Here is a 21137-nt window from a genome sequence, read left to right on the forward strand (position 1 = left end):
ATACATCTATTGCAGTTCAGTCCTAGTTATATCACAATGTAGTAAAGTTGAGGTTCTTATGGCAATTGATAAAAATGTTTTCTATCTGAGAAAAGCCAGGAAAAGGCATCAGGTCAGTGCCTTTGCCACAATCTTTAGAGGAATCATGTGGCGAGGGAGGAATAGATTAATGCATCAAGTGCTGTTTTTGATGCATCCACAGATTTAAAAAAAGGGGAATTTAAGGCTTTGATACATCTAACAAACAGAAAGAAATTCTCATTCACTGGTCAAAGCTGATCAAGGAAAAATGGTCTCAATTCAATAACTAGTCAATTTATTGGTGGATTACTGCACAAATTCACAAAATAAAGACCAGTTCCCTTTATCTGACCAGCGTTGTGGTAGGTCACCATGGCTACAGTTACGTTTCCACCATGGACTAATAAAAAGGTGATCTTGACTCTCATTGTACGCAGAATTGGATTTGTAAAAGATAATTGAGTTGTAATGATGATGCAACTCAACCAGAACCCAAAACGCAGCCAGACAAGAGAATGGTTAACCAAAAGTTTTAATATAAAAAATAATAATAATAATTGGGTAGAAGAGGTTCCACTGAAGAGGTCAGACAGGAAGGACAGGAATGGAGGTTTATCAGGGAATTGAAATCCAGCCAGGGAGGAAGGGGAAGTGGACAACAGGAGGTCCTGGGGGTTCCAGGAACAAACAGGAGACAGAGAATATTTCCACCAACCAGATGCAGAAGCGGGAGACAATCCAAGGTAAAGCACTGGAGGGTTTCAGGCAGGGATAGTCCAGTAATCCAGAGACAAAGTCAGAGACAGGCAGGTTTCAGCAACGTGAGGTCAGGACTTTTCCGAACAGCAGAAGGACAAGGCAGAAATCTGTGGTCAAAAAACAGGCAGGATCAGATAACCAGAAAAAAACTCTTGAAACATGAATCAAGGCTTGAAAGCTGTGACAGAGGCAACAGACGATCTCGCACTGAGCTGGTGACGAGCAGCTGATTAAATAGGAGCAGCCCAGTGCAGGTGAAGGCAATGAGTAATCAGCACAGTCAAGGTGAGCTGAAGGGCTGGAATCATGACATCACCCCCTCCTCAAGGGGCGGCCCTTGACGCCCCTGTAGGCTGGTCCGGATGTCGGCGATGAAAATCACGGATAAGGCCATTATCCAGGATCCGGCGAGAAGGTATCCAAGACCTCTCCTCAGGACCATAGCCCTTCCAGTCCACCAGGTATTGGATGCCACGGCCCCAATGCAGCAAGCGTTTTACAGTGAAGACAGGGGCTCCATCTATGAGTCGGGGGGGTGGAGGGGGTCAGGAAGGAGGGCAAAACCTGGATGACCTTACAGGTTTGACCTTGGAGACACGGAAAGTGGGGTGCACACGTAATGAAGAAGGTAGACTGAGACGCACAGCTAGTGGGTTAATGACCTTGGCAATAGGAAAAAGACCCACAAAACGGGGTGCCAACTTGCGATTCTCTACCTTGATGGGTAAATCCTTAGTGGATAACCAGACCTTCTGACCCACCAGGTATCTTGGAGCTTGGGATCTGTGACGGTTGGCATTACGGGCATAGACAGTTGAGGTCTTGCAGAGAGATGCTCTGGCCTTTCTCCAGACTCTGAGACAACGATGTGCTGTTAAATGGGCAGCAGGAACCTGGGTAACCCCTTCCTGAACAGAGAGAATAGGCAGTTGATAGCCATAAACAACGTGAAATGGTGACAGACCTGTGGCACTTGATGGCAATCCATTGATGGCGTACTCCACCCATGGTAAATTCTGTGACCAGCGACTGGGAGCATCCATGCATAGGATGCATAATTTGGTCTCAACTTCCTGATTCATCCTTTCTGTCTGGCCGTCCGTCTGAGGATGGAAACCTGAAGAAAGGCTGACGTCAATGCCAAGAAGGGTGCAAAACTCACCCCAGAAACGGGAAATGAACTGAGGTCCTCTATCTGAAACGATGTTACGGGGAATGCCATGAAGTCTAAACACCTCTCGGGTTATTACATCAGCGAGTACAGGAGCTGAGGGTAACTTGCGAAGAGGAATGAGGTGGGTCATCTTGGAAAATCTGTCAACCACAGTGAGGAGTACAGTGTTACCATGAGAAGGAGGTAGGCCGGTGACAAAATCCATAGAGATGTGGGACCATGGTCGGTGTGGAATAGGAAGAGGCCTTAGTAGACCGGCTGGAGGGCGTCTTGAGGGCTTAACTCTGGAGCAGGTGGTACATGCTGACACAAACTCTCGCGTGTCCTTTCTGAGTGTGGGCCACCAGAAACCTGACTGGACCACTGCCAGGGTCCTAGTAATACCTGGGTGACAGAAAAGTTTAGAGCCATGACAGAACTGAAGGACTTTAGACACCATTTCCTCAGGAACATACAGAAGTCCCTTAGGACACTGAACAGGAGGTGGTTCCCTCTGATGACTCCTCTTGAGCAGGCTTTCGATACTGGTAAGAGCTAGCCTGGTCTTGGGGAAAAGGATGTAGTCGTGATCAACAGAATCAGAAGGACAGACAGAAAACTGATGAAGTCTAGAAAGTGCATCAGGCTTGATGTTCTTGCTGCCAGGTCGATAGGCTAGGGTGAAGTTAAATCTACTAAAAAATAGTGACCATCTAGCCTGGCGTAGGTTACGTCTCTTGGCAGATTTGAGATATTCCGGGTTCTTATGGTCTGTCCACACAGTAAAAGGATGTGTGGATCCCTCAAGCCAGTGCCTCCATTCCTCTAACGCTAGTTTGATAGCCAATAGTTCTGTTCCCAACATCATAGTTTCTCTCGGAGGTCAAAAGCCGGCGAGAAAAAAAAGCACAAGGATGTAACCTAGCATCGTCTGAAAACCTTTGCGACAGGACAGCGCCAACCCCAGTCTCCGAGGCATCAACCTCCACAACAAAAGGGTTCGATGAATCTGGAAAACGCAGAATAGGAGCTGAGGTAAAGAGACGTTTTAGTTTGACAAAGGCCTGTTTGGCTTCTGAGGACCATTTGAACTGAGTCTTTATAGAAGTGAGTTGATAAAGAGGGGCGGCCATAGAACTATAACCCTTGATAAAACGGCGGTAAAAATTGGCAAACCCAAGAAAACGTTGAAGTTCCTTCAAACTGGATGGGTCAGGCCACTCCAGGACTGCAGCCACCTTTGAGGGGTCCATGTGAATTCTGCCAGGAGCTATGACAAAGCCCAGAAAGGATACAGATGATTGATGGAATGAACATTTCTCAGCCTTAACAAATAGTTTATTTTGGAGAAGCCTGAGAAGAACCTCACGGACATGTTTGATATGGGTAGAACGATCCTTTGAAAAAATTAAGATGTCATCAAGGTATACAAAAACAAATCTGTTTAGCATGTCCCTTAAAACATCATTAATCAATGCCTGGAAGACGGCTGGGGCATTGGTGAGCTCGAAAGGCATGACCAAGTATTCATAATGACCTGAAGGGGTGTTAAAAGCTGTCTTCCATTCGTCTCCTTCTCTTATGCGGACCAGATGGTAGGCATTACGCAGATCCAGTTTGGTGAAGACAGTACTACCTTGAAGGAGCTCAAAAGCAGAAGTCATGAGAGGTAGAGGGTATCTGTTCTTAACTGTAATTTCGTTTAGACCTCGATAATCGATGCATGGTCTAAGTGAACCATCCTTCTTGCCAACAAAGAAGAATCCTGCACCTGCAGGAGAAGAAGACTTTCTGATAAGTCCTGCCTTGAGGGCATCAGAAATGTATTCCTCCATTGCCTCTCTCTCAGGACCTGTAATGGAATAGATTCTGCCTCGAGGAGGGGTAGTACCAGGGAGAAGGTCAATGGCACAGTCGTACTCTCTATGGGGTGGTAGAGAAGTGGCCTTAGATTTGTTAAATACCTCACACAAATCATGATAAATCTTAGGGACCTTAGACAAGTCTGGATAAACAAGGTTGATCTCACGGGGAGATGTCATGATAGGGGCTTCCCTCAAACAATTAGTAGAGCATGATGGCCCCCAAGACTGAACCTCACCAGTGAGCCAGTTGATGACTGGACTGTGTTTGATGAGCCAGGGGCGTCCCAGAATCACAGGAATCTCTGGAGACCTGGTTAGCAGAAACATGATCCTGTCGTGGTGGTTTCCTGAAATGAGTACAGAAACAGGCTTAGTGCAGCGAGTTACTTGATCAATGAGATGCCCATCAATAGCAAAAATCTCACGTGGTCTCTCTAGAAGTTCCAACTCCAGTGCAAGCTTATGAGCTAGGCTGACATCAATAAAGTTAGCATCAGCCCCAGAGTCAATGAAAACAGGTACCTCCTTATTTTCAGGAGAGTCGGGAAATCTGATGGTGCACCGATTATGGGGAGGGTTCTGAGACCTGAGGATAGGGCTCAGCAAAGACCTCCCGAACTTTACTGAGCCTGCCCTTTTAACGGACAGTTAAAGGCCCGATGATTCCTCTCTCCACAGTAAAAACATAGGTGATTCCTGAATCTCCTATCCCTCTCTTCAGTGGAGAGTCTGGTCCTGCCCAGTTGCATGGGCTCCTCAGTGTTAACAGGAGGAGGAGTGAAGACTTGGGGCATAGTGCTTGAACTGACCTGGACGGTTGAGACTCGTCTTTGATAGTTAGATGATGACCTCTCCCTCTTACGTTCACGAAGGCGTTGGTCAATCCGTGTGGCCAGCCTTTCTAAGGCCTCGAGGGTCTTGGGAGGGTCACGAGTGGCAATTTCATCCTTGATATCATCTGACAGACCCTGGTAAAAAACGTCAAACAGGGCTTCATTATTCCAAAAACAACTAGACTTCAAGGCATGGAAATTGATAATGTAGTCAGTAACAGGTCGAGAGCCCTGTCTGAGAGAGAACAGTCTCCTGGCAGCCTCTCTCTCAGGTCGAATAGGATCAAAAACCCTCTTTATCTCATCAGAAAACTCTATAAATGAGTCACAGCAGTCAGCATCATTCTCCCACTCAGAAGTTCCCCAAAGCTTAGCTTTACCAGACAGTAGAGAGATTGTATAGGCCACCTTGGCCCGTTCCGAAGGAAAGGCAGTGGGCTGGAGTTCAAATAGCAGGGAACACTGGGTCAAAAAAGGTCTGCATTGTTCGGAATCCCCATTAAAACGCTCAAGGGGGGGAAGCTTAGGCTCGTTGTTTGCGTTAGCCGTCGGAGTAACAGTAGAGGGGAGTGGTTGAGCAACTGAGGAACTAGCTTGGACCTGGGTGACTTTAAGAGAAGAAAGTCCCCGTAAAAGCTCCTGGACATTTCTCTCTAGGCCAGTAATAGCCCCCTCTACTTTAGAACACCAATCGGGATTTGGCTGTGGGTTCATACTGGCGAGATCGTACTGTAACGATGATGCAACTCAACCAGAACCCAAAACGCAGCCAGACAAGAGAATGGTTAACCAAAAGTTTTAATATAAAAAATAATAATAATAATTGGGTAGAAGAGGTTCCACTGAAGAGGTCAGACAGGAAGGACAGGAATGGAGGTTTATCAGGGAATTGAAATCCAGCCAGGGAGGAAGGGGAAGTGGACAACAGGAGGTCCTGGGGGTTCCAGGAACAAACAGGAGACAGAGAATATTTCCACCAACCAGATGCAGAAGCGGGAGACAATCCAAGGTAAAGCACTGGAGGGTTTCAGGCAAGGATAGTCCAGTAATCCAGAGACAAAGTCAGAGACAGGCAGGTTTCAGCAACGTGAGGTCAGGACTTTTCCGAACAGCAGAAGGACAAGGCAGAAATCTGTGGTCAAAAAACAGGCAGGATCAGATAACCAGAAAAAACTCTTGAAACATGAATCAAGGCTTGAAAGCTGTGACAGAGGCAACAGACAATCTCGCACTGAGCTGGTGACGAGCAGCTGATTAAATAGGAGCAGCCCAGTGCAGGTGAAGGCAATGAGTAATCAGCACAGTCAAGGTGGAGCTGAAGGGCTGGAATCATGACATGAGTGGGAATTAGGTTATATTGCATCAATTCTTTTTAGCAAATTAACTTTTATTTAACAAGCACCTCTGATTAATTGGTCCAGCATCATTATCCCAGTATTTGATACCAAAATAGAGCATGAGCCAGACGTTTACATACACTCATCATCCCTAAAAGTGATTTAGGGATTTTAATTGTGCATTTAAACTCTTCTGTTTCCACAGTGGGACTGATGAAACATATACAACCTAAATCTTTAATGAATTTTAAAAACAAAAATTGGGTTCACAGGTGTGAATTTATTGTGCATTTATCTACTTCTCCAAACAGAGTCAAAAGAAAAATACATTTGTGCGATGAATGAGTAGCACTTGCAGCTAAACATTCCCACAATGCTCGGTGGTAGTAGCAATTCCTGCATGCAGACGTCTTGGTGTTGTCGCCAAACAGCTCAACCTTTCTCTCCTTGATGAAACAAACTTTTTTTTTGGATCTTAAAAGTGTGGATTTTGGAGCAGCGGCCTGTTTCTTGGCCTGCACCCAGTCAGTCCATGATGATGTTAAACCCACTTCACTGTGGACAGGGATTCTGGTGGTCTAGCAGCTTCCACTTTATGAAAGGGTTGAGCCTTGGTGGTTCCTGGAATGCATTTGAACATCACAACCAATTTCCTTTTATCTCAGGATGCCAGTTTAGGGCAGATGCTTGGAACTTGAGAGACGACTGGACTCTCCAATAGGACAGCGTTCTCAAGCACACATGAAAACGGCTTTTTATGACTAACATCAAACTTCTAGAATGGGCCCGATCTCAGCCTTTTAGATGACTTCTGGGCAATGCTCAAGAGACCAACCAGTTTAAATTAGTTCTACCATTTCTTATAACAAGAGTGGTTAAATATCCATCATTTGCATGACAGTCATGGCCATGATCATTGCATGCAAACCTCTGACTTGAGCCCTATTGTGTAGAAAGCCAATCTGAACCTTTGAGATACCAAACAGGACACATATATGAGTTTAGGGGAGTGATCACCTAACTACAGATATGAAATTAACCATGTTTGGTAACACCATGTCAACAAATCTCAAAGTCTGCAATATTGTAGACAACATTCAAATCAAACAGCCCTGCACCTCAAGGTTAATTTATATCAAGATGTTCTGTGATGTTCTCAGTGTATATCTGCAGAAAGGAGGAGCTTTTATATTCAGTAATAAGATATTTTTTTAAGACAGATTAATTTTTTTTCCTTTTTTTCCTAGGATGCAAAACATTCAGCCGCACAGCACAGGCAAAGTAAGAATTTACTGACTAATAAATTTGCACATTTGCCTGATGCAATGATTTCCAAGCAGTTGTTAATGGTTTCTCCCTTTGCTATCAGGTCGGGGGGATGCTCAGCAGCGAATGGCTTGCCATCCTTACGTTGCACCTCACAAATCGTAAGAAGAAACATGATCCGGCTGGAGTCATGTACCGTAAAACTCTGCTGTGCCACATGCAGGAATCACCTCTTATTTGATTTGTTTGTCTGTGTAACCTCTTCAAAACCCATTTGTGATATTTATCATCCGAACAGCTACAAGGCAAATTGAGGGAAGAACAGATGTGAAACTGGATACATTACATTAACCAGGCAAACTGTGTTTCAGGCAGTAGTTTGGGTCAAAGGTTACTTTACATTCCTGAATGTTGTCAGTGAAGACCGATGTGCTCCTGTTTGTTAACATTTTACATCCTGCTTTTAATCTGAAACACATGTTTTCGGGGGGTGGGCGTCAACTGCATGACTCGCATTATTTTTACAAGCTTTATTTTGAAACTGATTTTTTCACCTAAACTGTCAAAGACATTGATTTTATTTACTTATTTAAAGTTTTTGTAGGTTCTGGAAATCATTAAGAGATGTTCTATTTCCAGGATGATGACTCTATAATGTATGTTTACTGTATTTATTTCTTTTTAACTTTAATATAGAGAAGTCGCTATTATAGAACGCCAAAAAAATTTTCACTTTGATTTTAAGTTTGTTGAGATATAAAACATTATATATAAAAACAAGAACAATATAAGCTGCCCTAAAATCTGGTGGTAAATAGCAACTTCCACGTTTATTGGCATGCCAGCTACAGTGAAAATAAATGAGTCTTTTATGGCAATAGCATCATTTCTAATTGAAAATTAAAAAATATATATTTTTTGTGCATTGATTTTCAAGTAAAGGTATTTTGGGGTCTCCAGGTCTCCATAACCACCATTGGAGGCTATTTACATGATGATGAGTTATCTGGGAGAGAAGCCAGAAAAAATCATTTTTTGTCCTACTGTCACAAACATAAATATGTAGACTTCTTTCTTGGGTCCCTCCTTTATTTCTTTATTTCTTTTTGTCCTACATCTGTTTCCAAATTCATTTTCTCCTTTTTCATCTTGTGTCCTTCTTTCATTGTTTCCTTATTTCCTTCCTTGTGCCCTTCTTTTTCATTCATTCTGTTTCCTTTCTTCCTTAAATTCTTTTCTCTTTGTCTCCTTCCTTGTGTCTTTTGCTTCTTAATTTCTTCCTGCCTTCTCACTGTATTTATTGTCTTTCTTTTCTTTTCCCTTCCTTCTTCTTTCCTTCCTTCCTTCCTTCCTTCCTTTTTGCAGATCCATATTTAAAACCTGCCTACTGATGAAATATCTCCCATAAAGTCATTGTAATTTATATTTTAAAATGATTGTAAATGACTCAGAACCCATAAAAGTTGTGTCTGGATTTTTTTAAATTAAAAAAACCCTGTAGGAACCCTGTAAACTGGAAACATGTGCTTTAAGATGAGACCAACAAACACTTGGGGTGTGGTGGGGTGGGTCTGGTATAGTAAAACACATATGGTCATCATGGAGAAGAACTTCATGTCCACTTTTAAGTACATGAGAGGACATGTGATGCTGTGGATCTGTTTATCCTCCAAACCCCCTTGAAACTTTGTTAGAGTGCATGGCATTATGAACTCTTTGAAGTACCAGGACATTTGTTAAAAAAACTTTCTGACAGAAAACTGTAGATGGGTCATCAATGGGTATTTCAACAGGATAGTGATGCAAAGCATATTGGAAGATAAACACAGAAAGCATTCAGCAGTCGGAAAAGTTAACCTTATTTTATTGTAATTGTAGTCCTCAATCATAAAAAACCCTGGGACTCTGGATGATCTAGACATACAGGAAAGATGAAATATCTTTACCAGGGGTGGCAATAAGTGTGAAAGGTGCTACATATGTATTAGGTTATTTTATAAGAATAGGGTTTATCTCAGAAATATAAAATAGTCACAGGTTGCTGTTCCCTCAGATTTTATTATGTTTCCAGCATTCCACTCTTGAAGCTAAGATGTAAACAAGCGGCCAAAACAGAGCATTGTGGTTTTTAGGGTTAAGGAATAATGAACTTAAAATTGGTATTATTCTCCACCACATTACTCAGAAGCCTCTTCTAAACTTTCTGAGAAACCTAGTCTGATCTCAAGACTTCTTAAATGTTCCTTTTTTGTTTGAGTCAGGCTGTCGCTCATGTACAGAAGGGCTACCTTGTGGCTAGTTTGGCTTGCACACTGTCTTCTTTGACCAGTCAGATCAGAATGGACATGTCTTTGAAGTGGAGGTGAACAGAGCAGTCTGAAACACTGTCTGGTTGTTGCAGAAATGTACAGTTTACAGTTTAACAAACACATTTGACATGTTTTGAACTTTACACAAAAATATTAACTTATAAAAGAACATAGTTGAGTTGTTATCAGCATCAGAGTCTGCACAGATTTGTTCCTCAATATTAAGGAATATCTGTTAACATGAGTTCCCTGCAGTGTTTTATACAACTTTAAAAGCTGAACAGCTCAGGTTTCTGGATGTGTGTTCACAGAATGCTTGCTGACGACCTGAAGTTAAGCAGTGATGAAGATGACACTCAGAGGGTAGGTGCTTCTCAACTTGTTTGAATTTCAACCATATTTTTGACAATGATTTAATGGTTTTAATGGTCCTCCTGATGGTTGTAGTTATTCTGCTAGGTTTTTTTTACGCTGCTGCAGAGGATGATCAATTTCTGTGTTTGTGTCCCTAAAGGCCATTCATGAGTCAGCTTCCTGGGACAGACACAGGTACTCACACTGATTGCTATTTGGATGATTTTTTTGTTGTTGGTATTTTGGTTTAGAAATCTGTTTCACTGCGTGCGTAACATTGTTCCACTTGGCTCAGTGCCTCTGTTGAACTGTCTCTGATGTTTGTACCTGTTTTGACTGGCAGCCTGTCGGCACAGCGAGCATACACACATGGCAGGAGGGTGAGACATTCCAGCTCAGACTCCTCAGACTCAGACTCCTCTGCAGAGTCAGCCAGCAGCAGCAGCACCAGCCTTCATTCTCGCGGCCCAAGTCCAGATCTTCACCTAGATCCTCAGTCACCCACAAACACGCAACTACTATGCAACAACAAGGAGGTAAGGAATACAGCTGCCATGGGATTTTATTCAATTTTATTTATTTCTGTCCATGTAGTTCTCTTCCTGAGTTTGTGTACCTTAGGATGAAGTCTCCAAAAGCAGTGGTGGGCTAGAGGCGGTCGACAGCAGGTGTGGAGAGGGACAGAGCAATGAGGAATGCCTGTGACTTGGGGGTTAAGGGGGCAACTTTGGGAATTAGTGCCTCCCTGTCATGTCAACACTTTGAGTCTTAGAGGAAATCCCTAGGGGGTGGAAGTCTATGTTGACTTGTATAAAACAAAGTGTACAGAAGAATCTATTGCAGATAGGTTTTATAGGCTTAAGAGACGAGCAGAGCGTTTGGAGGTGCGGGGCATTGTGGGGGTTGAGATGTGTGCTGTGTATGCATTGAAGGAAGAAACCTGCTTCTGTGTTATGAATGGAAGGCCCTGTGCAACGTTGCACACTGTATTACTGAACATGCTACTGTGGGCCCCTGCAGAATGTAAGGGAGGGTGTTTGTTGGGGTGAGGGGGGTGCACCATGTGTTTTTCATTTAGGTGGAGTGTTTGAGTGTCTCCTTGAGAAAGAAAAAAGATGGGGGCAGCAGTTATGGAAGCAACAAACCAAGAGTTTCAGGTAGCGAGAAAAAAAAAAGGAGGGAGGGCAGTCGAGACGGTACAAGAGATGCAGTGTCTTCTCTGAAAAGAGAGTGAGGGATGAGGGGTGGAGGTGGAGGTAGAGGTGGAGGTGTGGGGGTCACTGTTTGACTTAAGGAGTCGAGGTTTAATTTAGCTCTTCTGGTTAGACCGAAAAGGTGAACGCGTGAGAGAAAAAGAAACCTGCTCTCAAGCTGTAAGTACATATTTGGTTTCTTTAATTTGAGTAAAAACTTCTGTTTATCTCAAAATTTGTATGCTGTTTAAACCAGTTTAGCTGAAAAAAACTAAACAAAGCTTTAGTTATACTGTAAGCACAGAGTGAGCCCGCTACAGCTGTGAGTGTACGTAATATACAGGCTATTGATAAGTACTACATTTTCTGTTTTATGTTTTTGAGATACAAATTATACTCTGGATTTGTTAAGTTTAATAAGTTTAATAATTTTTTTTTAAATTCAGGAACAAGTGAAATTGTTGTTCACTATATTTTTTAACTTAAGATGTTTTTCTCAACTCTGACAGTCACATTGGTTTATTATTTGTATTTGTATTTATTTATTTATAAAAGGGACAATGCATAGTCATGAACACAATGCAAATGTGTGAGATTATAGCCAGAGCTAATTTCCATCCAGTCACTCGGCAGGCAAAGCCAGCTACACAAAGCAACACAAAACGGTAACAAAAAGAGCAACGGAAGAATACTGAGATCTAAAAATTTAAAAACGCTATTACTAAACAGAAAACAAAATATAATTGTCCATAGTTTTTAAAATGAAGAATGCTAAAATGTATCACATATTCTACGAAATATCCACATAGTAATGGCAGTGCATATTCTCACAATCAAGTTTTACTTAATTATTCTTACACATTAATCTGATTAAATAGAAAATCCATAGAAAAACACATTTAGTAAAATCAATCTGACCAGTTTTTAAACAATTAACATGTTTAAAAAAAAGCACTGATATGTGCATTTAAAATAAATCCAGATAAGTTCATGTCAGGTTGTGGAAGCAGCTTTGACTCTTAAATAACCATATTTTTAGGTGCCTAGTAAATAATTTGAGTTATTTGAGTTGACTGATTACTTATAGCAGCAGGTATTATATTGCATGTTTGTGAAGCATGATAGGGGAATATTGCCTGTCCAAAGGTACTTCTCCTGAAAGGAGCAAAACAGTCACCCTTCAGACTTGCCCTGGTTGACCTGCTTTGATTTCTTTTTTGTTAATAAATTCTTGCAGTGGAAGAGGAGCTAGTCATTGAAGAAACTTAAACACCTGAATGGACTCTGCATATGTAATCATATTCTCCCACCTCAGTAAATCATGTTTGTTTAAGATCCTGCAGTGATGATACGTCTTTGTTTTTTTATTCAAAGATTTTAGTTCTTGTCTGTGTATTACTGATTGCAATATGGTTCTGTAGGCAGATGTCCAAGTTTTTATACTGTACATCATGTGTAACATAACCGTTGCATTTAAGTACAGCTTTGCTGCTACAACTCAAGTTGAGTATCTTGGATCATCACTATGGGATCTGTATCTTCCACATTTGATTGTTTTGAAGAAAATAACAACAGTTTTAGATATATTGAGAAGTAATTGAGAATTTTCCAAACAATCTGATACTTTTCTCATTGAAAGTGACAGTTCTTGAGCTGCTTCATGTTTATTTTTATCATGATCATACGTAACAGTATCATCAGCATACATTTGACATCATATGCTGGGTGGGAGGCTGCTTGCTAAACCATTTATTTTCAGACTAAACAATATTGGTCCCAAAACTGAACCTTGCGGGACACCTGAATCTAATTACTGCCTTTTTATTTGTGCATGTTTGAAGCTTAACAGATACATAGTTAGGACGAAGCAGACAAACAAAAACCTCAAAAAACAGCTTCACTGCTATTGTGGTTTTTTGCACAGAAAGTCAGAGGGGGCAAGTGGAAAGTAAGCCTCTGTGTCATTGTTTTCAATAATCTCCAGACAGCTAGTGCACAAATACACCACCAACGGAGACTTTTAAAGTCCCCACTTTGAAAAGCGGTTTTAAAAATGGCAGTTGTCACCAAAATCTCAATTTGAACCTGCAAATGCTGAAGAAAATGTCTGTTTTGCAAAATCTCTGGGATTGTTTGCCCTAGGCATGAGGGGTGTGTTTCATTTTACTGAGAAATGTCACAATCAGGAACCTTTGGTCAATGATACTGGTCCAAGTAATTAAGGAATAGGCCTTGTTAAGGTTATTGCCATTTAGATATGACTGAAAACTCAGTAGGTTTAAAGTTCAGCAAAATACCGGACAGATTTATTTGTATTACATCATCTTTGTTAGGATTGGTTTCTACTCAACTCACTCTCCAACGACGTTCCAGATGCTGCTGGATCCCCTTTTGTTCAGCCCCAAATATATGTTTCAGCAGGACAGTCATAGATTTCTAAACATATATCTCAACACAAACATCTGCAGCCTTCAGAAACGTCTTGGTACTGTTGATGATGTTTTCATACAGAGTAGTTTACTGAGGTTGGTAGCTTAATGCTTTCATGTTTGCTCTCTGTTTTTATGTGACTCATTGATAAGGCTGCTTGTAAAATAGTTGAAAGTAGTTCCAGTTAACCATGGGTGGAAAAAGCACACAGAAATAGTCTTTCCCTCGCTTTAGAAACTTGGTACTTTGTTTTGAACCTCATTATATTTAACAAATAACTTTTTAGTGGCTCTCCACTACAGCAAGAGCTGTCTGGGCTCAGCATCATGCAGACAGATAGGAAGGTGCAGCAGCCACTACAGTCTCTCTTTGACTGAGAACTTATTGCGAACGTTTAAAAATTACTTTGTTTAGGAAAAAGATTTGTTAGAGCAACAAAATAATGTGCATGGCTACATTTTTGCAACCGGTGGACATTAAATAATATGGAGGACCAATCCTGCCATAATTAAGAAAATATACAGAAATAAATAAATGCTCAATAAATAAATATGCATACAATTAAATACACAAACATGCAGTAAATAAATAAATGTAGGCAATAATTAAATTATTCAAAGACACATAAATGTATATATCGTATTTAATTAGCTTCTTTATTTATTCACCTTTTTTAATAATTACCTTATTTATTTATTATCCATTAAGTTATTTTTTATTTACTTATTTTTAAATGTATTTATTAATGCGTATGTTTTATTATTTTCTGTCTGTTTTATTTTTCCTTTGTATTTTGTACTTATTTTGTATTTATTTGTTCAATGCCATTTATTTATGCTGGTGCTTTTTACATTTCCGTATGCATGTCTGCCTCCTTATGCTAATGACGAGGGGCTGTGTCTTCAGGCATCAACTTCTGCCTATTGGTTGGTTAGCTTTAGCCTGCATAGCTCGAATCCACGTGGCTTTTCCCACCCGAAAAGCATTGTTTGGCAATGGCGAACTCAGCAGACAGACATTTGGTGTCCGACCTCTTTACAGTCTATTAGTCCTCCTGTCTATTAGAAGCTTCCCTGAAGAGCTCTGAAGCTTTTTAATGTTTTATTTTCTGATGTTAAGCTGACAGATTTAAGATTTACCAGATAAACATTATAATACATATTTTTTTTTATCAGGTTGCAAGAGTAAATGACAATTTTCCAATGACCGCATTAATGGCTTAATATTTTCCTATGTTTAACAAAGGTTTGTTAACCTTTGTCAGACATTGACTGCTTTTAAAATTACTTTTCAAAAAATTTAAATAGTTTTCATTTCTGTCCTTGTACTTGGGAAGTTAAAACTGGCTCTATGCCACGTCGGTTATTTGATCATATAGACCCGGTTAATCTTTTGAGCTTAAGGGTGTTTGTTGGCTTATTTTAAAACAAGATTTAATGGATTCTCAAAATAGTCTAAAAATGGCCGAGGACTGAACTGAAAAGCAGGACATTTTCAAAAGAAGGAAAGGTAAACAAATAATGGTTGGCACAGATATCATGGAAAACCAGGTGTCTGTTTTGCCAAGTATAAATGTAGATGTGCCTTCTTTCAACATTGCAATGTGTGTTAGCCTCATTGTTAGCACAAAATGTATATCAAATAATTATATGTGTCATTTTGTTTCTCTTTCTTTGTTTTCTTAAGACTGATCATCGTTGGCAGTTAGATAAATGGCTGAAAAGGTCAAAGAAAAAATCTGCCAGGACTGATCAAGATTTCTCGCAAACTATTGAAGAACCCCATGTCTCTCCCTTAAGTCAGAGAGCGCCTTCACCAGCCAGGTCATGGGACAGCAATCAGGAGTACAGCCCTAGCCAAACCCCCATTCCAAGTCCACAATTCAGTTACAGTCACAATAACAGCCCAATTCCCAGCCCTGGTTACAGCTACTGCGCAAGTCCCAGCCCATTCCCCAGCACCTGTCCAAGTCCTACCCCTAGTCCACGGCACAGCCCACTTCCAAGTCCAGTTCCAAGTGTTTGCCCTAGTCCTTGTGGAACTCCAAGAATCAGTCGAAGCCCAAGCCCTATACCTAAACATCCCCCAAGAAGTCCAAGTCCCAGTTTATCTGCTCCATCGAGGGGTTTTCACTACCTTGGGGGTCAGAACCAGAACCAGTCACATTCTATTCTAACGTCTACCCCCCACAGAACTAAAATAAGACCAGGGATTGCTCCATTGCCTACCACCAATTCAAAGAGTAAGCCCACAGGTAACAGTCAATTTCAACCATCTTATCAGCACAAGCCCAAGAATCACCCCACACAGGACCAAGTCCAAAGCCAAAGCAGGTTGAAAGGTTCTGTAGGTTTAAACTCCCAACCAAATCCCAACCAAAAATTTACACCCAAACCTACGTCATATCCAAGAACTAAACAGCTCTCTGACGGTCCCAAAACAAAAAATCTAACACATTTTGATCAAATCCAAGGCAACCAATCCAAACCAAAGCCACAGCCACCATTTCAACAGCCTTTACAGCACAGCCCCCAAAAATCAAAGCATTTAGTGCCCACTGGCCGGGATACCAGCACAGTTTCCAGTAGTCACCCCCAGTCTACTTGTAACACTACTAACAATTCTGTTACTGTGTCAAGCTCTAGACCCATTTCTAACCTTATACATTGGACAAAGCTGTGGGAGACTGCAGACCCAAACGTTACGCATGCAAGCAATGCCAAAACCTCACAAAGGAAGCTCCAACCTAAGATACAGGAAGTGGATCAGAGAAGAACTCATCTGACCCAAACAGAGAGGAGAATACAAGAAAGAAAGGAGGATAGACATCGTGAAAAACAACAAGGGAAACTAGAACGAAAGGAAGACAGAAGGCTGGCGGAGGAGCAGCTACTAAGACGTCCCTGGATCCAAAGTTTGGCAGAAGAAGGGGAGGAAGAGGAGGACAGAACAACAGAAAAGCACAGTGGAAGAAAGGATACAGCAAGAGGGGAAAATAGGAGGAAGGAGGAGCAGACAAAGGAAGAATGGAAAATAGTCAAACAACAAGTGCCTGCTAACAACAAACAGCACCGCCTGCGAGAGGGTTTAAACTCTCAAGTGAGGACAAAAAAGGGAAGGAGATGTGAGGAGGACAGAGAGGTACACGAAGACCTATCACCCCGAATATCCACACATCCTGCAACTCCCCAAAGACCATCCATCAACTCCTCTTCATCATTATCTTCCACAACCCCTTCCAATTCAGACTCTGAATCCGAATGTCTTCCTTCAGTCACCAAGGTTTCAGCTGAGTCCACTTCTCACAGAAGAGTTACCAAGACAGGGAACCTAGCTCCAGGCAGACCTGACACCACCAGGTCTAAGGTTGTACAGCCAAGACGACCTAGCTCAGGTAATCCATGTGAGGGGCAGCAAAGTGAGGCAAAGCAAAGGCTCTACACGCTGGTCCCATTTGGGCGAGGGGAAAAAGCTCCTTCTACTGCCCAGCGGGGGCTAAGAAATCTGGTGGTGCAGATAGACCTCTGTCTTCTCAAGAGAGTTCCGGAAAGCCCTACAAACTCCACTGCTAAAATCCCTTCCCCTTCCAAATCTTCTTCATCGACTAAGGAAAAGCCTAAAGAGGTTATGAAGCACATTTATGACCTTGAGACTTCAACTAAAGACAGCAAAAGGAAACGCAAGGTAGAAAAAATTTGTTTTCGCTTTTATCTCGAGAAATTACACCAAGAGTATTTTTTCAGACATTGATGTAACACAGAACTATTTTATGCCCACATCTTCATTGGTTTGTCACCAGCTGGAGAATGGTGTGACACAGAGAGAAACCAAAAGGAGTCTCCTTTATCCAAACGAGGCCCCAGGGCAGAAAGAACCTTCATCATTACCGGCTGAGAACATTGTTACAGAGACGGTGCACAATGGGTAAAAATTACAACACTTCACATCATGAATGTACTTCTAGTTAATGCTGCATGCCATTAAACTATCTATGTGTCAAATGGTTGTGGGAGGCATGGGAGGAGAAAGCAATTTCTGTCCTACCATCACAGACGTAAATTTGTCATTTGCTAAACTCTGCTTTACCTGGAACCAGGTGTTTTGGTCAGATGATAGTAAACCTGGGCTTCTCTCAACATTTCAGGTGGGTCCAAAAACATGGAAAAGCACCCCATGTCCACTGTTAAGTATAGTAGAGGCAGTGGCAGTTTTTGGAATGAGCAGTTGCCCCAGGTTCTATTACAATGGTGAGGAGCACAAGGAAGTTACCATCAGCTGCGCTTTAAACAAGTTTTCTATTGCTTTTATGCTGGTGCAAACCATAGGGAATTAGTGCCCCCCTGCTTGCTGCTGAGGATAGGGAAAGTATTATATGTGCTTTGTGCAATACTCTACTGCGTTTTATCCTCTTCCAGACTGGTTCGGTATTGGCAAAGGGTGGGGCTCGCCCAGGTCACCATTCATGAAAGAATCATCACTGAGTGGAGGATCTGTGATGCTTTGGGGCTTGCTTTTTATTCAGATACCCTGGAAACTGCGTTAGAGTGTATGACATCATGAGCAGTCTGAAATACCAACACTTGTTTCTTAGACACTTGATAGCTTCTGTCAGGAGTCTGAGAATTAGGCGTCACTGGGTTGTCCAGTAGAATAGAGATCCAAAACATCCAAAACCAGAAGAGAGCAGTGGCTTTCCAAAACACTGAAGCTGAATTTTCTGATGTTTTGAATGACACAATAATAGGTCAATCTGAGATCATCGGTTTGTCCTTTGTCAATCCAGCACTTTTTTTCTGTCATCATCCAGCTGAAAATGTGTCTCGCTTTCTAAATCAGCCTGGCATTAGTTGGAGATAAACATCATATTTTTGAATGTCCTAAGAGCTACACTCCTTTCGAGAACCAGACTCCATGTAACAGTCAATACAACAAGAATTGATTTGCTAATAAATAAATTAATTTCCCAAATCATAATCCTGCCTGTTACTCATTTAACTGTGATGGATAGATGTTGCAAATCTGCATACCAACATGTAAACATGAACCCCTTGCCTAAGACACACACTTAAAACACTATACAACACCCTGGGCCTTGTTCTCCCTACTATTGCTACCATATGATGCTTTTTCTAACTTATTACTCCAGTTTAAATATAATTGACTCATCTGCATGGAAATATTGGTCTACATCTAGGTGAAATGCTCTTTTAATCCGAAATAAATCTGAAACAGTTATTACAGCGTAATTATATTCATTATTTTATATTGTTCTAGTTCCAAATACACTTAAAAAAACTGTTGTATCCAAGAACACCCATTGGCTTTTACTCAACAGCAGAATGGGGTGCACCCATTTATAAACCTGGTGAAATAAAGCTAGCATTGTCAGTGAAAGAGTGACCCATATGCTGTTCTTGTTGCTGAGAGATAAAGAAAATAGGAATCAATCACCCCAAAACATTTTTAACAATGTGTGCTTTTTTTTTAAATAGGGAAAATGGTTAAAACACTTTTTCTGTTTCGGATCTACAATGATTTACGAATCCCTTTTCCACATAAATCTGACTATTTTGTAAGTTTCATTAAAATACTGAATGCTTAGTTAAATGTTGATCAAATGAAAATTAGATATTTTTGCATTTTTAATTATAAAAATTTTACTTTTTTTATGGCCTGGGAGTGCTTGCCACTCGGCAATTCTGGACACCATCTGTCTACAAAAAATCTAGAAAAGCACTAGAGCGCAGACCTCCGCCAAGGCAATATGGTCATTAACACATGTCAGCTTTTTTTTATACTGATGCGCTATACTCTGGATGACTGGATGTCAGCTTCTGATAGGGTGAGAAACCATATGTGAATTTCAAGTTCTTGCATCATGGTCTGGCAATGATAAAGAATCCTTCAGAACAATCCTAGATCCAGATGGTGCTCCACATCACCACCAAAATCTGATCATCTGTTTGTTGTCCTAATACATGCACTTGTCTAAAACTTTTATCCAAGTCCATTAATTACTTTTTATAGAGATATTTTGCAAACTGAAAGATGGACAGACGGACAGACAGACAGACAAACCAATGACGACAAACACATAACCTCTTTTGCAGAGGTACAAAAAAAAGGTTAAAAAAAAAAACCATAAATTAACAGTATCAAGCAACACATCACCACCAACCACCACCCCCTACTCCCACCAGCACCACCCCACCCCCATCAACAAGCTCGCTAACCCCACCTTGGGATCCACCTTGAGACAGATTTTGATAAAAGGACTGGAATAAGCTCCCTCTATCTGTAAGCTTAACTTAAAAGCTTAACTTTAAGGTTGGATTTTTCTGATTGTTTTTGTTTTAGTTTGAGATAAGTATGCTACAATAAAAGACTTGTCTATCGTAGCTTTTTAAACATCTTTATGATTGGTGCCCAATACGTTTTGGTGTATTTTGCCATGAAATGTGTTGGGTTTCAAAGGAATGTGTGGATATGCTTCCTTAAAGATACCTGGAGGAGTACTTGGACAACAAGAGACCAGTTTCTCCCTTGTCTCCACTGCCCCAAAGCCCTGAACCCACCAAGCCTGCCTCCAAAGCAAAGACAACAGCCGAACAGCAGCAGCCCCGCGCGAATAAGAGCAAAGACAAGAACAGAGATGTAGCTGTAAAGGTGACATCTTGACACACACATTTGTTTTTACTACTCTCCTCCTTGCCACATTTGGTTTTATTTTAGCATTTTTTTGGTGCAGCCTAAGATGGAGGTGGAGTGTGTAAAAGTATCAAGGCAGCCTCAGCCACCGTCTGAGTCCACCTGGGGACCTGCTGGCCACAGAGGGACGGTACCAAGCGAAGAAATGTGAGTCCACAAATGAGCCTCTGCACAGCTATCAGGTTACATAAAAAACTAAAATAATTCAACTTACTGGTGACAAAGCACCACAAGGTTTAAAATATGTGTTTGAATTTCACGTAGTTCTCACCATGCTGAATACTACTTACATGAAGCTAAACGGATGAAGCACCGTGCTGATGCTATGGTGAGTTTTTGAACTGCGATATTATGCAATAATTTTAAAAATTACAATTATGCTTTTTTTTACTTGAGAAGCATGCAGCAGTTTGCTGATTGTGCTCAATAAGGCATTCAAGCAGCAATGCTTAACAAAAACAATACATTAAAGTAAAGGACCTCATAGCAATTATTGGGCCATTAAGAAGCAGTAATTTTCATCTAGGATGTCTATTTAATTTCAGTGCGAAAACAACTAACTTTGGTTTAAGTAAACAGGAGGCATTAGAGTCTGATCTTTAAAACATGTACTGAACTGATCTCCCACATCACCTTCATAGATGTTCAAGAGAATGTGGGACAATTACAATTACAACATCTGCTTTTTACATGTTTATGTTACAGCAGGAAATTTGCTCATAGTGGCTTGCATTCGGTGTCTTGCTCTGTTGATATTCATACTGCATGTCTGGAAATATTCAGATCTGTGAGAAAAGAATGGAAAACTAAATTCATGTTAGACCGAAAATAGCAGGATGTCCTGCCAACGTACCGAGTTGCAGAAAATGCTTCAAAACATTTATTATGAAATCCTCACAATATCTTAAC

General features: G+C 41.1%; 1 protein-coding gene across 2 annotated transcripts in view; it reads left to right on the forward strand.

Annotated features, from left to right (window-relative positions):
• Positions 1–21137, forward strand: part of aff3 (AF4/FMR2 family, member 3) — a 37673-nt gene that overhangs the window by 10916 nt on the left and 5620 nt on the right. For both annotated transcript variants that reach the window (XM_047369877.1, XM_047369878.1), the window contains exons 4-13: positions 7216–7249; positions 7338–7395; positions 9855–9906; positions 10058–10092; positions 10241–10433; positions 15207–17204; positions 17320–17444; positions 20021–20186; positions 20269–20375; positions 20493–20556. In XM_047369877.1, the coding sequence (XP_047225833.1) occupies positions 7216–7249; positions 7338–7395; positions 9855–9906; positions 10058–10092; positions 10241–10433; positions 15207–17204; positions 17320–17444; positions 20021–20186; positions 20269–20375; positions 20493–20556 (2832 nt within the window). The remainder of the gene's footprint in view (positions 1–7215; positions 7250–7337; positions 7396–9854; positions 9907–10057; positions 10093–10240; positions 10434–15206; positions 17205–17319; positions 17445–20020; positions 20187–20268; positions 20376–20492; positions 20557–21137) is intronic.

This window comes from Girardinichthys multiradiatus, chromosome 7, assembly GCF_021462225.1.
Source record: "Girardinichthys multiradiatus isolate DD_20200921_A chromosome 7, DD_fGirMul_XY1, whole genome shotgun sequence".
In the NCBI taxonomy this organism is placed as follows: domain Eukaryota; kingdom Metazoa; phylum Chordata; class Actinopteri; order Cyprinodontiformes; family Goodeidae; genus Girardinichthys; species Girardinichthys multiradiatus.